This window comes from Perca flavescens, chromosome 7 (genome assembly GCF_004354835.1).
Source record: "Perca flavescens isolate YP-PL-M2 chromosome 7, PFLA_1.0, whole genome shotgun sequence".
Lineage (NCBI taxonomy): Eukaryota > Metazoa > Chordata > Actinopteri > Perciformes > Percidae > Perca > Perca flavescens.
The window spans coordinates 8,402,955-8,419,336 of NC_041337.1; the positions used below are offsets into that span (position 1 = coordinate 8,402,955).

A 16,382-nucleotide genomic window follows, 5' to 3' on the forward strand; every position below is an offset into this window, starting at 1 on the left:
GTGTGGGTGAGATGAGACGTACGGTATTGCAAACATATTCTGTGCTTAATGTGGTATTTGTGCATGGACCCGTGGTGAGTTTGGTTTGATTTCTGTGAAAGGTCAGAGATGGTGGAGAGTGTGAGAAATGGCAAATAGCTTGCTCATGTGTTGGTGAGGAGTTGTCATGGACTGTCATGAGTTTGCATCATGGAGCCTGCTTTAGTCGTGCTGAAGATTGTTCTTTTTTGGGGGGGGGTTGGAATTGCAGCAGTATTTGCTTCTAGATTTGGGCCGCATAAAGTGAGACAATGTGGCATTTGAGAGAAGAATTAACATTATCTTCCCCTCACAAATGAAAAGGAGAATTGCTAAGCATTAAAACACCCAATTTCTCATTTCTATACACCCAGAGTATGCGCTTAAGGTGGCTATTGTTAGTTAACTGTAGCAAACTTTAAAAAAGATATAGCTTTGTAACTGAGTCAGTTTGCTGACTTTATAAATGTATTTACTTGTGCTACTGCCACGCTATATTTTAGCAGCATTTTAGTTGTATAACAAGAAGTAAACATACCTTGTTTATTAAATGTATCTCTGACTCGTTAAAACATAGAGTAACTAATTCAGTAATATCAGCTACGCAGCACTATCTATCTAAAATGTGCTTACAGTAGCTAGTCAGGCTGTAGCAGCAATATTTATTTAACTGAGAATGGGTGCGTTTTATTGCTTGTGAGTTCAACTTTTCAAATGTTATCAAAAGGACAGACTATGTATTTTCTTCTATTAAAAGTTGCTTTAAACACCACCAACAAATACAATACTTTGCTAAGTGATTTCAGTGAAGAGATACCTCTTTGTTTGTAACTGCTGGATCTAACCAAGCCTGTCTTACCAGGGTTTCTTCCATGCTTTCGCCACTGGAGGGCACCATAACAGTGAGAATGATCGTTCACAGCAGCTTTGCTATTATTTGAGTATCATTTTTGATGTGTATTTACTGTATTATTTCTAGATTCGCCCTATCAGTACGCAGCTCATTTCCACAGTGATGGATACGTTGCCATTCCCAGATCCATTTTTCCAAGAAGGTAACTGTAGTTTGCTATTCAACACTATTTTACACTCGCAGATGTATTATAGGAGTTGATGTTATTAGTTTATGAGTGCATCATGGGTAAAATTATGATTTTTTTTGTAATCCTATTTATATTTAAAACAAACAAAACAGTATATAAAGATTAGTTGGAGTGTTGAAGACAAATAACAAACAAACCTAACAAAACATAAAGAGAATCCTAATATATGAAAGATGCTAACAACATACAATAATATTTAAAATAAAATAAAAATAAATTCACACATAAGGAGGATAGCATAAACAAAACCAGATAGCACACTAGACACAGTAAGCTACAATTATTTTCCCGTAATCAGGTAGCCCTAATGTGGATATAATGACTAAGTGGGTAAAGGCAAATAATAGAACAGCTAGAACAGTCTGGTAAGTTCAGAAAATGACATTACTTTACTGTAATGCAGCCTTTACAACCAGGAAAGGTTGTGTCATGATGTATCGATATCGATTCAAAATCAATATATTACCCAGCCCTACATTGTGATATACCAAGTGAGTGTGGGTAAAATGATTGATTGAATGATGATTGAAACGATTTTTTTTTTTTAGTCCCCATGACTCGCCAGAGACCATCGAACTGGAGATCAACACAAGCTCCTCTGAAGGGCTGATCTTGTGGCAGGGAGTGGTAAGTCCTGCTCCCATCTTGAGACTTATTTATACTGTAGGACTGAGCCATGGTTTAATCCAAATCTTAAACCTGATACTCACATCCTTCTCATCCTCACCCTAACTTTGCTGCTGCACTTGAGCACTCTTAATCATCACCATTACCTCATCTGTAAAGCAGTGATGCTCATTAATGTTCTCCTAGCATTCAGGGAGCAATTTCTTTTTTTAACTTACGTGTCCCCAATAATATATCCCTTACACAATACTGCATTTTTTTTCATTCATTTCAGTGTTCACTGTCTCAATCGTTCTTGTGCCGCTGAGGCTGTGACATTGTTGGGCATGTTGGCTGCGAGCCCGGCTCTATCTCACACCACTAAATAAATGCATGTTGCTTCTCTAACTCACCCTCCATTTTCCTCAGGAGACCAAAGGCGCACGCAATTTGCGAAAGGTGCATGCTAGTAAAAAGGTATCCACTCAAACACAAGACACTCCTCGTTCATTTTTGCATGTTTCATAACATACATTCAAATATGTACAGTCGATGCTGATGATTAATGTCATTTGAATGTCTGTGTTTGGTTTGCACAATGTCCATGATGGCTTCTATTGTCACTGTCATTTTGCATGGAAGGTTTTATCACACTTCTACAAATACTGTTGGGAGCAATCTGTCTGCATTGCCTCATGTTTGCTGTTAAAACAGTTGGTGTGGAAAATGACTACAGGGCAGCTGCTCAGTGGTTCTCAGTATTCAATCACACAGCACTCTCTTCCTCTGCTGACTAAACACGTTTATTTTCAGGAACCTGGAGAAAACGGCAAAGGCAAGGACTTCATTAGCCTTGGGCTGCAGAATGGACACCTTGTTTTCAGGTGACTCAGCCTTGTAACCCTGTACTTCTGTTGGCATCTTGATGAGTTTTATTTTCAGCTCATATAGTAAATGTTGTAGTAATGCTGATAATTTGTATGCTATCCAGATACCAGTTGGGCAGCGGAGAGGCAGAAATCTTGTCCCAGAGGTCCATTAATGATGGGAGATGGCATAAGGTCACAGCAGTCAGGTATGTTTGCATATTATTAGGGATGCACATACGTATACCAATGCCAGTATTGGGTATCGGGTCTGAAACTGTGCTCATGTACTCATACTTATACTCATAAAACTACTCTGATGCCGCACCAGATACCACATCATGCATCACTGCTTGTGACACTAGTTAGCGCTACACTTGGCAGCAGACAGCGTTAACCTTCCGTCGGCTAATAGTTTGCTTAAACACGGTTAAAAATCTTAAAGCTAAATGGTCTAAAGTGTGGTTGCATTTCATTCAAAAAGGTTCAAACACCGGGACGTGCAACAGTCTGTAACGTTAGCTAAAGACATAGCATAGCTTACCGGTTGCCTGCAGATTCACTTTTCCACACACCTAGACCACTGAGATGATGGGGAAACAACAGAACTGCTAAACCCCCATGCTTCCCTGAAGTGTGGCAACATTTTGCATTCCCTGTGAGTTATGTAAACAAACCACGAACGATAAAGCATGTGGGCACCAACTATATATATATATATATATATATATATATATATATATATATATATATATATATATATATATATATATATATATATATACACAGTTTATAGTGTGTGTGTGTGTGTGTGTGTGTGTGTGTGTGTGTGTATATATACACAAACACACACACACACACACAACATGTACAAACTAACCATTAGAAATGAGTGCTCTTAAGAACAACAAAGACATGATTTTCACTGGAACTCAATAGAGTTTGTTCAAACTGATTTAGCTAATAGTAGTGAAATTACTAGTAGTCTACTAATTACAATGGCTAAAAACACAAAACAAATCCAATCATTTAAAACTATCAGCTTTGAAAAATGTTCACCCATGCTATGTATAGGCTAACTCATGTTCTCTCGTCATATAAGTAGCCCAATAAATTTGGACCTCACTAAAGTGTTCTGTATTTTTGTTAATGATAATGTAGCAGCTGTATTAGCTATTATCAATATATCAACTTATTTGAGTTGTGTTTGATTCCTGACGTTCCTCTTTTCATGCAGAACTGGAAAAGATGGATACATCCAGATTGATGGAGGAGCCGCGCTACATGGACAGTCTAAAGGCAAAAGCCTCATGGTCAACACTAAAGGCAATTTATACCTTGGTGAGTAAAGTGAAAGTATGGAGGCCTGGAACTGACAAAATCTAGTGAAAGATTAAGTCATATAGCTGAAAAACATTACTAAATAATATTTTTGGTTAATAAAGAATTAAAATGGAGGGTGAAAAAATGTAAAGCTTTATAGTTAGTTAGTTATGTTTTATTTCTGTGTCATGCCAAACATTTTGGCCCATCCCACATGGGATTACAAGAAACCACAAATGTACTTATTTAACAAACATCTTCCTGTCACTTATACAAATTATACTGTTTGTAAAAGAAAATTGTGTGGCTAGCTAACTTATATGAAAACACTAGTGGCTAAACACACCAAGCCAAGGCTTTTCAGGTAGCTGAGGCTAGCCTTCTTCATAAAACTACTACTGCACACTGCTCACTGTGTAACCTCTTGTAACAGCTAAAGCATTTTGGCCTGTAAGCTAACACTAACAAAGTTTGCTAGCTAATGCCACTTGTAGGGTCAGAGACACAATTCTTCTGTCTTTTGTAACATTATTATTATATTATTAGCATTATCTTTATCTTCAAGTGCATGTCTTTTGTCTTCATCAACAACCCCGATGGAAATAGATGCTTTAGTGAGTTTAGCTTCCAGTGTTTTCAGTTAGGCCAGCTATCCACACAATTAAGCTAGCTATGCTCTCGATTGCTCCACTAATGTTACACATTTTACTATATTTTGTCAGTTTTTTGCTCCATTTAAAAGTGTTGCAGAATTTGAAAATGTTTACTAAATTTTCTGTAGTACTTTAGTAATCTGGGTCATTTAGGGCAAGTTAGCATTAGCTGTATGAGACCAACATTTTCTCAAAGCTGCTTTGTGGATCCAAATAGAGCTCAACAGTTTTGTCCTTAAGTAAAAATCCCATGGATTTTCTCCACAAGGATTTCGATTATTAGCCACTATGTCTAAACAATCCAAGGTAGACTGACCACGAGCTACGAGGATGTGAAATGAAAGTTTGTTCTCCTGTAGAAGCTAGAAGTCCGTATAAAATCGACCTTGTTTCAAGAAAAACATGTTTTTATTCACAATGTTATGGAGAAATACTACACTACCCACAATCCTAAGGGCAACCGTACAGGTTTCCGTACACAGTCTTGTACCTTTGCCTTTTTTTCCGTTTTTAAAATGTTCTTTTGCGCCATCAAATGTTGAATGGTCAAGATTCAACTCGGAGCTGATTGGCTTGGTCCTAGGCTTAAAGGTATAGTGGAGGATTTTCCCGAATTTTAGAAAAGAACCGCCCTCTGTACTTTTTGAAAAAATGCACATGCGCAACACTGCCTGCTCCCGAGAGGAAACGCCTATTTAACGTCTGCACGAGAGTGCACTGTTTACAAGTTGCTGTCGGCATGGCTCATATAAAGCCTACTTTCCAAAAGAAGATTTGCACTTTTTCACGACTGAGGCATCAGTGGGAAGCCCAACCTGTGCTTTTAGCGCACGCCAGCGTGTGAAATATTCTCCCAAAAGCTTCAATGCTTCAATGAATGGCTGAAACCGTAGCTCAAGCTCTCCACACATATACACCTGAAAGCTAGGGACGTGCACGTACGACAGCCTTACATATACATATCACCAGAATGATTGACAACTAGGAGGACCAATAGTCTTGATGATCCACCCGGAAAAAGAAAATCCTCCACTATACCTTTAATTAAAACTCTTTATATAAGCATTTCATGAAACGTCAATGGAGATGTTAAATGGTGAATATCACTTCCGGAACCAAAGCCTATGTCCAAAGAGGAACTTCAACACTGGTTGTTTACTATGTGTGTTGTTCTCATGTGACAGGCGGAGCCCCAGACATGTCTGCTATGACAGGAGGGAAATTTTTGTCTGGAATGACGGGCTGCGTGAGGAACCTGGCACTAATGAACGCCCGGCCGGGACAGCAGCCAGTCCAGGCCATCGACCTGCAAACCTACGCAGCCCACGGCATCAACGTGCAGCCGTGCTCTTCGTAGATCGCAGCACACACACAAACACACAAGCACACAAACACACACGTACACACACAGAGACTATGGAGTGATGTCAGACACACACACACACACACAGCAGACTCACACAGAGAGACTTGGTGCTTTGCTGCTACCAAAAAAAAAAACTAAAAAACAAGATGACACAACAGGATATGTTTCTCTGTGTGCAGTTAAACCAAAAAAGAGAAAAAAATGAAACAATATTAAAAAGTCTTCTCTTCCTCGGTGTTGTATTGTCAATGAAGGACTATTAACACAGGAGAACCAGTACAGTTTACATACTTCCAGCAGTAGTTTTAGCCATGAGAAGAGTAAGAGTAAAACATATTAGGCCTTCTACGATGGGTCAGATCCTATGGAGTTGGAGATGTTTTTACAGCACTGAATTTTTATTTATATACATATGAATATATATATTATATTTGTGGGGGAAAACATGCAAACTAACCATAACTGCTCTTCAACTTTCCTAGAGTTTATTCTGGGTTCTAATACTGTGTGTCCATGGCTTTTTATAGGCCTAACTGTATTAATACTTAAAGATGTTTAGGCCTTCTTTCTTCACTTCTGTAGAGGAACCTTTTTTTTTTTCTTTTTTTTTTTTTTTTTTCAAGCGCGCAAGCATGCTTACAGTCTTTTGCAAATTGTTGGGAGAGGAGCGCACACGGTCACATGCAGCGTCAGTACACAACTCAGGTCGTCGAATACAAATTAATAACCGCAGATTTTTTTTTTTTGCTTTGCAAGTCATTCACCGCGCTGTTGTCTTCTGTGGCTGTATTCGTTTTGTTTTTATGAAAAAGAAAGAAACATTGGTGCTAACGTCAGACATGAAGATACATCACATCATCGCATGGTTATCTGTCTGTCACATGTAGAGAGGTGCTTTTTTTTGTAATTTGGTTACTTAGATGAAGAAAACGATGTTAAACAGTATACACTAGTGTCACATTTGTTGATATGCATGGCGTTTGAGGTTGATTTTTTTTTCTTAAGAATATGGCATGGTTTGTTGCCTCCGCAGCCTTATTTGATTGAGTAGATCTCATATAAACGGTTTTAAAAAGCTGAAAAGGGTGTATTTTTTTATGTGTGGTTGTTGAAGATATATTATTTTATATGTAAAAAATATCTGCTAGACAGGAAGATATAGAGAATGAGTGTGTATGCTAGTAAATTTGTTGGTTATGTGTGTCTCAGCCCACTTCCATTTATCACAGGTCACTCTACTTTAAGCCCCAGTATGGAGTCGTGTTTGTGTGTGTGTGTGTGCGTGCCAGTGTCATTATCCATATCCTCAGGAGGAGGGTCAACCCAGAACTGCCCTCACGATGTTACTCAACTTTCAGATTTGGTCATTCAGTAAGCTATGAAACTCTGAAGGCTCTGTGGTTTTCTCTGCAGAAGGAGATTTCTGTGCAGCAGGCGGCAGTAGGACACAGTTGGGATAGTGTTTGGTCGTGTGGGAATGCAATGGAAGCCTCCTGCAGGTGCTGTGACCAGTCGTGTAGCTCTAATAAAGCATGCTTGCTCACTTTTAGTCGGCCACACCACAAAACAACAACGGCCCGATCACTTTGGGCGTTCACAAACCTGTTTTCTCCTATTTGTAAGCTTAAAATATATGTATTAATATCGTAAAAATGAGCACTATCCTTCTACTTAGAGTTGCCTCATTTTTATTTATTTCATGTTTTTTTTGTTTTTCTTCTCTTTTTCATCGCTTTGGTTTCATGGCTTTATTCTGCTGTTTTTAGAGCCATCACAACTTGCTACTTTCTTTCCTCTGGTTATTGTGTATTGCCTCCCACATCCCCTTGTTTTTTCCCTTATGTTTGAGTTTGAATACAGCCCCTCTGGGAAGATTTTCACAAATCCCCAAAAATATTTCCTTAAAGGGATAATATGTACCTGACTGTAACTGCCTGGTCAAACGGTTGGATACTGGTGTTATTATTCACTCAAAAAAAAAAAAGTCTTAGGCTCCAAATGGAACAAAATGATTATTTATCCACACAGAAAGTCATCATGTTTGTTCAGATATGAACATTGTAAAGAGCCACTGCTGTGGTCCAGGTTTAGGACACTGAAGCAGAGAATGATGGTGTGTGTGTGCCCCTTGTTGGGCGCCTTTTTATGTATCTGCTCTTAAACTGGATTTCATATATATACTGTACACTCTCGCTGCCAAACTTCCACTGCTTTTTGGTTGTTTTTAAGCCATTGCAAAAATATAAAAGGTGCACTTTTGGTAATGATGGAATATTTTTTTGGAAATTTGTTTCACTTCTGAATAGCAGAAAAAGGGGATAACTCGCTTAAATGACTGAAAGTGTAACAGATGAAATATTGTCCATGTCAGGACAACCTGACTGCTCCATTTCCAATGTTGAAAAGACGCTCCCCTTGCCCTTGGTGTTTCTTAATTAAAAACAAAATTCATGTGCTATTTGTAATCTTGCGAGTTGTCTTTTTTTCCGCCTCTGTTCCGCTTTAAAGGAACACAGCGACTTATTGGGAATTGAGCTTATTCACCGTAACCCCCAGAGTTAGACAAGTCGATACACACCGTTCTCATCTCCGTGCGTGCTGTAAGGCTGTCTGATGGCTCCAGCGGCATCAGGCCAGCACAGAACATGCAGGTAAATGGTTCCAACATGTTCCTATTTACATGTTGTGATTTATAGAGTCACAGCGTGTACAAAAAACAATGTAACATGAGACACAGCCGTCTTCTAACTGTAAACAAACCGGGAACTATATTCTCAGGCGGAAGAATATAGTACTTGGGCGGAGTGATATGCTCGCAGCAAGCCTGTCTGAGAATATAGTTCCTGGTTGTTTACTGTTAGAAGACGGCTGTGTCTCATGTTACGTTGTTTTGTGTACACGCTGTGACTATACAAATCACAACATGTAAACAGGAACATGTTGGCGTTATTTTGTCACAATTTGGAGCAGTAGGCTAGTTGGAACCAGTTACCTGCAGGATCTGTGCTGGGCTAAGCTAATGCTGGAACCGACAGGCAGCGTTACATCACGCACGGAGATGAGAAGGGTATGTATCGACTTGTCTTACTCTGGGGGTTACGGTGAATAAGCTAAATTCCCAATAAGTCGGTGTGTTCCTTTAAGCTGGGTGCTTTCTTTAGATGAAGCATTCTTGCTTCAAATCACTTCATTGTTCCCAAATAATCAATTTCACAGGTAACAGTAAAGGTTAGCCAGTCCCTGAGGAGATGCCAATTACACCGGCTGTTAAGAAAGTTAAGCTCCAATGTTCCCTATTAGAGGTTACACCCTAATCAGATTTCTAAAATAAACCTTTCCCTTTGGAGCAGTCAACTAATCTTACCGAGTCTACTGCATTTATTTGTGAAATTACCTTGGAGAGGGGGGAGGGGGGGCATTCTACTGCCTGTATACATGCCACTCTCATGTATGTGTATGAAGCTACCGTCGGCGGTCAGTTAGCTTAGCTTAGCATAAAGGCTGGAAGCACAAGGGAAACCGTTAACCTGACTGCGTGGGACTATTTCTTGGCTAGAAGCAGTCTTTGCTGGTTGCCTAGCATCCTCACAATGACAACAGGAAGTGGCCAAGGTTTAGTCAGGCACATAAGCCCCTTAAAGCCACACCACATTGGTTTTTGTGCAGATGAAACGGACGAGATATCACATGTTAAGTAGTGAGCTTAAGAGGAGGTGGGCATATTTTGTTACCTTTAGACAGAGCCGGTCTTTACGCTAAGCTAAGTTAGCCTGCTGCTGGCGGTAGCTTCGAATTTACCGTACAGACGTAGGAATGCTATTTCCCAAAATGTCTTGCTGTTTCTTTTAATCCGTACTCCATTGGTTTAGCATTGCACTTCTATTCCCACGGGCTGAGCAGTTGACCTCATGACGAGTAAACTGAGATTCATGTTTAAAGTCGGTGGAGTTCAAGGAGTTCAGAGTAGTTCTTTATTGTCCCTCGAGGGGAAATTTGATTTGCGGCTGGAGAAAGAAAAAAACAACAACACAATAAACAAGGCATAAAACGTCTTAGCAGCAAACAACCAGCAGTTTGATTAAAAGTAAAAATCCCTTGAGATTGTCTGGAGAAAGTGATTTCTAAAAGTGTCACTGAGAAGGCCCAAGTGACAAAACAAGAGTTGTGCAAGTTGTTAATTAATTGCACAAGGAACAAAAGGAAATGTGTACCTGGAGCCTATATCTCCACCCAGGAGGAAGAGGAGTGGGTTGTCAGAGCTTGACAGTATTGACCGTGCCTTCTGCAAAACGTATCTGTGAAAGATCTTTGTTAGAGAGAGCTGCTGTATCCATATTATCTTGCTGGCCTCTGTAACAATTTTTGTTTTGTACTGTAAGGTTCCCATATAATGAAATCAAACAAAAAGTTAAAATGGACTCAATATAAGATCTGTTAGAAGTAAGTAAAGTTTCTTTATATAGCACTTACCACATACAGAGTCACAAAGTGCTTCACAGGCAAACTAAATACATTGATTAAAACAAATCAATAATCATGAAAAACACTATAAATCACAAGAAATCGTAGTAAAACACAGTCAACAATGTGGCTAAATGAACGCCTGACTAAAAAGCTGTGTCTTTAGCTGCTTTTTTAAAGATTTCAACAGATGCCGTCACTCTTAAAACGTGGCAAAGCTTTCCACAGTGTAGGATTCTTTCAAAAGCTCTGTCACCTTTTAGTTTTCAGCTTAATACGAGAAACCGCGAGTACGCCCCAATCTGAGGACCTCAAAGGTCTGCTGACAACATAAGGGTGCAGCAGATCACTGATGTAAGCCGGCGCCTGAACCATTGATGGCGCCGCATGTGACTACAAGAATCTTGACCTGGATCCTCAATTTAACCGGTAATCAGTGCAAAGAGACCAGTATATGTGGAACAAAACCATCAGAGTCTTGTCCATATTAAAACCTAAACTTTCATCACGAGACTAGAGCTAGCCTTCAGTAACGCTATTACTGTGCAAGACACAGGCATCATTTGGACCGTTTCCATGTAGTTACGTAATCACTGATATGATCATAACCACTACAGTGCTCAATTACCTATTTTTGAGGGGGAAATAAACTTCAAGTTTTCGTCACGAAGGCATGACCTCCGTGATCGACTCTCTTTCGGTGAAGCGACCAATGGAAAAAGAGGTAGGTGACAGTACAAATTTTGGATTTAAAAGGTTTCTTCAACTCGTCTTGTTGTCACGTAAGGGCCCTGTTCATGTTGCAGAGACATTTTAATTGGTCGTTTTTTTTTTTTTCTCCTATCGACATTACTCTGAGACATCTAGCGATCAAGATTCTGGTAAAAAATCGGGCGGATTTCTCCTTTAAATGTGTGCAGGAGCGCCCCTTTAACCCTCCTGTTGTCCTCGGGTCAAATTTGACCCATTTTCAAAAAGGTTTTATATCAAAATGTGGGTTTCTTTCAACCAAATTGTAAATAATTTATTCAAAATAAATAACGTGGATGGTTCCATAAAACGCTCTTCAGAAGTAAAATAGAAATAAATCAGTTCACTACTTTCATTGAATTTGGGGGATTTATTCAATTGTATAGCATATGGAGAAAACAATTATGAAAGAAAAGAATAAAAAAAACGTAGAAAGAATCGCAGCAACAAAAAAAAAAAACATCGGAAAAAGTGACAAAAAACATAAAAAATGTTGGTTGGTCGACCGGAAGACAACCCAAGGGTTAATCATTTGCTTAATGTATATTTTGCAGATATGATGCTACGAGTGGCATTGCCTGCGTGAATGCTGAGCAGCCTGGAGGAAAACGCTGTCAAGACTACAAAGTCCGCCTTACTGTCTTTCTGCTCAGGTGGTTAACATTTTATTTAGGGGATTTCCTGTTGGTGCAGCGTGTGTATGTCATGTCATCAACCCATATCATATTAAATATCTGTTGCTGCATAGTGTGTTGTGTCTTAGTGTTATTCATTTAGTAAGACAATTCCGTCTCATTGCAAATAAACCTAGTGTCTCCTCTGGACCTTGAAGAAGAAAGCAAACACGTTGTCATGTAGCAGAGTGTTCTTTTTACAATGTTAGGAAACGAGAAGGCTGTCCTATCATTTGCCTCATTTGGGTCACGCCTGGTTCAGCCTTCACACATCTCTGAATGAGGAGGCCACTTCCTTGGAAACAGGATGTGGGTTTGTTATAAATATGGTTGCATCACATACATTCACGCTGAGCCATTCATGGAAACTACCAACTTTCCAGATCCAGATTTCAGAGAGCAGAATTGTTGTTGGATAACAGCTGAGTGTCAACAGTCAACAAGTGAACACCCAGCCTTGTGGATGACACAAGAAAAACGAGGAGTCGTATGGTTACTGTAAGCATTGGGGCGATGACCCATTCACAGAGGACTGTTTTGTGGGCAAAACACTAGCAACAAGCAACCCTTTTTATAAATAAACGTAAGCCTCCCAAGCAGCGTTCTACTATTGGTCAGAGTAGCAAAATAAATCAATAAAAAAAAATTCTATATAAAGGTCAACCCACTGGTCAAATGCCATCATCCTATCAGATACAGTCAGCTACTGCTGTCAGTTAATTAGGGACCATAGACCTTTTTCACGGCAGACATGTTGACATGTCATAGTAGGAAAAGCACAGGTGTATTCAAAACCATTACTGATGGCTGCATTCCACTTAGGAGAGGCCCTGGTATTGGGCATGCTGACTCACTGAAACAGTCTCTAGGTATGGTGAAGGGTATGTGATGATGTGGGGCTATTTTAATTCCAAAGGCCAAGGGAACTTTATCAGGATGCATAGTATCCTGGATCCATGAAATAACTGGCCTCTAAAAATAAAAATCGGTCTGCCTCTATGGGAATTTAACATAGGGGTATACTTACTCATGCCCCCTGTATTTTAAGGAAGAACATTTATTTATTTACGATACATAATTCATTCACAAAGAAAATTGCTGTCCTTAAAGGTTGGATTTTTTGTCATTTTTTTTAATTAAGGCATTAAGATCAATTTCCAAAAGATTATGTTTTTATTCCTCTTTTTAGTCAACTTTAGCATGGGTTCATAAACTCATGAGCAGCACTGTATGACAAGTCAAAATGTCTGCTGTGAAAAAGGTCCATAAAGCCACAGTTGTGCATCATAGTAAAATAAATAGCCTACATTATTATCAATATTACATATTTTGTGTTTTGAAGAAGTTTTCATGTCAGCAAACATTTTTGCCTATTCATGAATACCTAGTCTATATACACGACGTTCCATTCCAAATTCTGCCGGATGTCCCTCATTTAGGCCGGGTATCTGTTACCTTGGGCTTTCTTTGTGTTGGTATTTTAAACCCGGGTCGCTTTATGAGGACTATGGTTAACCTTTCCTCAGATCTCCGCAGGGTAAATCTGTCCAATCTGAGCTTTCTGTTGCACGACTAAAACAACTTTTGAACGTACACGTTCCACCAAAACAAGTTCCTTCCTGAGGCTGTTTTGCAGAGGCACCGTTGCTCCGTCTGGCGCTTAGCACCGCCCAAGACGATTGCGATTGGTTTAAAGAAATGCCAATGAACCAGAGAATGTTTTTCTTCCATCCCGGAATGCTGTGTGGACTCGCCAGACCCTCCTCCACAGCGCTGTGAAGGAAGGTCTGGCATTGCGAGACTAATGAATACCTAAACCATACACTGCACTTTTGCACCAAGAATATTATTTGGAAGATAAATAATCAAACTCAAGCGAGTGGACATTGTTCTTTTCATGCCGTTACTGGTCTTTGCTCAGTCACTTGTGAAATCTTCAGAAGTCACGAGTCAGCCTGGTACTCCAGACCGGACCGGTGAAATCAAAACTCGACCCAACTCAACCCCCCTCATTTGTTCCTAACTTTTAAACAATGCTGCATGAGGATGTATAGATTGTGCAATAGTTGCATGGTGTTTTTCTGGGGGTCTAAAGAAATATGGGTTTTGTGCAGTATGTTTTTTATCACAGGATGTGTGCAATATTTTATGGGCACTTTATTGATGTGATTGTGGTTTAATGCATTTGTTAAGGCGTTATTTATGTGTGCAGCTTGGAGTCCAAAACAAGTGTCCCTAAGGGGACAATAAAGTATATCGTATCGTAACTGTAATTTGCTCATTCACACATATGTGTCCCTTAATCTGTACTAATGTGAGTCTGTAAATTTCACTGGAACCACTTCACATATAGATACAGTTCTGAGATTGACACTTAGAAGCCTGTTATTAAAAGCCAAAGGTTTGCATGTTCGTCTTACAGTAAGAAGTGGAGTACATTTGGTATTTAATGTATTGATTTTGGTGAAACCTATGATTTTAAGGTTGTCAGATGAGAGTCAGCTGACAGTCTCACCTGGGAGTTTATGCAATCATTTGGTAACATTCGTTACCTCAGCAAAATATTATTGCAATATGCTGCCATAAGTCAGTAGATATAATACTATGGGAACATTAAGCTAATTGTTGCAGTACATTAAAACTGGTAATACTCAGTAGACACATATACACAAAGACAAGTATCTGCAGCCTCATTAAGCATCAGTATTGAAACATTTCTATCATCTCTTACAAGGGCTTAGTCTGTTAATAATAATCACGATGATTAGTTATACAGTTAAGAGTTAATAAGTGAACTATAATGTGAAGGGTTGCCGTGCCACTGCCTGATCCCTAGAACTGGGACGGTTAGGTCAAAAATAAGAGTTTGAGTCTCAAAGATGGGCGTCAAAACAAGGTTTAACCCCAGTGAAGGCCGACCCAATTGCAAAAAAAATGCCAAGCCAAGACAGTTGAAGCTTAGTTAATTATTTGAACGTCAGGAAACACAACAACAACAGTTATAGTTACACATTAATCAGAATATTAGTCAACCATAACTGAGGAAAAACACTTCTTAAAACTAACATGCAAACCTTTGACTTTTAATAACTGGTTGATTAAGTGTCAATCTCAGAGCTGTGTCTATATGTAAAGTGGTTCCAATGAAATTGACAGATTCACATTATAATAATAATAATAATAATAATAATAATAATACATTTTATTTATATAGCGCTTTACATGGTACTCAAAGACACTTTACAGTAAAACCAGCACATTTAGCACATTAAAAACAGATAAGCAATAAAACCAACACATAAAACAAGCATATTAAAAGAAATCAAATACAATAAAACCAGTAACTATCAGGTGAGTAATGTAAGACTATTGTATGTGGATGGCTAATCTGAAGAGGCGTGTTTTGATGAGTGTTTATGAATGTGTCCAGGTCAGTACAGTCATGGATGTGTATGGGTAGGGAGTTCCAGAGTGAGGGGGCTTTAGTAAAGATGAATGGACACATACAGTGACGGACTGGCCATCTGGAATTTGGGCAAATGCCACAAGGGCCGCACCCCTATGGACCCCTTTGGACCACTACTGATAATATGTCTTTGGTTAATTAAAGTTATTTTATGCATGCAGCCACAGATATTCAAAATTGAACTACGGCGAGGTGCGTGGAAGGATTCACTCGGAAGGCAGAGTTACTAATTTCCAAGCTAGGTTATTGACAAAAATAGGGTCAGTGTGTTGCAAATGCCAGGGCCGTTTTTTGATCCCAGTCCGTCACCGGACACATATGTGTGACTGAGCAAATTAGAGTTGGCTCAATTCGAAAAAGCGGTTTGATAGAAACTTGCTCGAGACTTGTCTGACTTATAACTCGTGACTTCTGAAGATTTCACAAGTGAGTGAGCAAAGAGTAGTAACAGCATGACCTGAACAATGTCCACTCACTTGTGTTTGATTATGTATCTTCCAAATGTAGAAGACAGCTTATTACTGGTGCAGAAGTGCAGTGTATGTTTTAGGTATTCGTGAATATGCAAAAAAATATTGCTGTCATTGAAAACCTCTTCAAAACTGAAAAATATGCAATATTGCAAATGCAACTGTGACTTTATTGTATTATTGTATCTAATGGTCTTACCATTCAAATGATAATACTAACAGTAGCCTATCTGATAGCATGATTTTTGATATAATAATATCAGGTAATTAAAATGATATTATACAAATTGACCTGGCGACGCCAGTGCTCCACCCTACCCACCCTACTTCTTTCAGTACACACATGTTCATATACTTTTCTTTGATGTACTTTTGGTACTATCAAAGAAAAGTATGGAAGCCCATTTTCGCCTATGTGATAGAAAACAAGATCCTGTATGTCATTATAATTTGTGGGTTTCTAAAAAATGACTTATTATCTCAAAGAAATGACTCAGTATCTCAAATATGACAAAACCGTCTCAAAATAATGACCAAGTATCTCTAAATAATGTAAAACTTTCTAAGAACATTAAGACTCAAAATAGAGACTTATTATTTCTAAATCATGACTTATTTTTAAGCAT

General features: G+C 38.9%; 1 protein-coding gene across 3 annotated transcripts in view; it reads left to right on the forward strand.

Moving 5' to 3' along the window:
• The window catches only part of hspg2 (heparan sulfate proteoglycan 2), a 131,787-nt gene extending 123,387 nt beyond the window's left edge, over positions 1-8,400 (forward strand). For all 3 annotated transcript variants that reach the window (XM_028582819.1, XM_028582820.1, XM_028582821.1), the window contains 6 exons: positions 998-1,073; positions 1,670-1,748; positions 2,541-2,611; positions 2,719-2,802; positions 3,831-3,934; positions 5,754-8,400. In XM_028582819.1, coding sequence (XP_028438620.1) covers positions 998-1,073; positions 1,670-1,748; positions 2,541-2,611; positions 2,719-2,802; positions 3,831-3,934; positions 5,754-5,926 — 587 coding nt within the window. In that variant the 3' untranslated portion in view covers positions 5,927-8,400. The remainder of the gene's footprint in view (positions 1-997; positions 1,074-1,669; positions 1,749-2,540; positions 2,612-2,718; positions 2,803-3,830; positions 3,935-5,753) is intronic.
• The last annotated feature ends 7,982 nt before the right edge of the window (positions 8,401-16,382 follow it).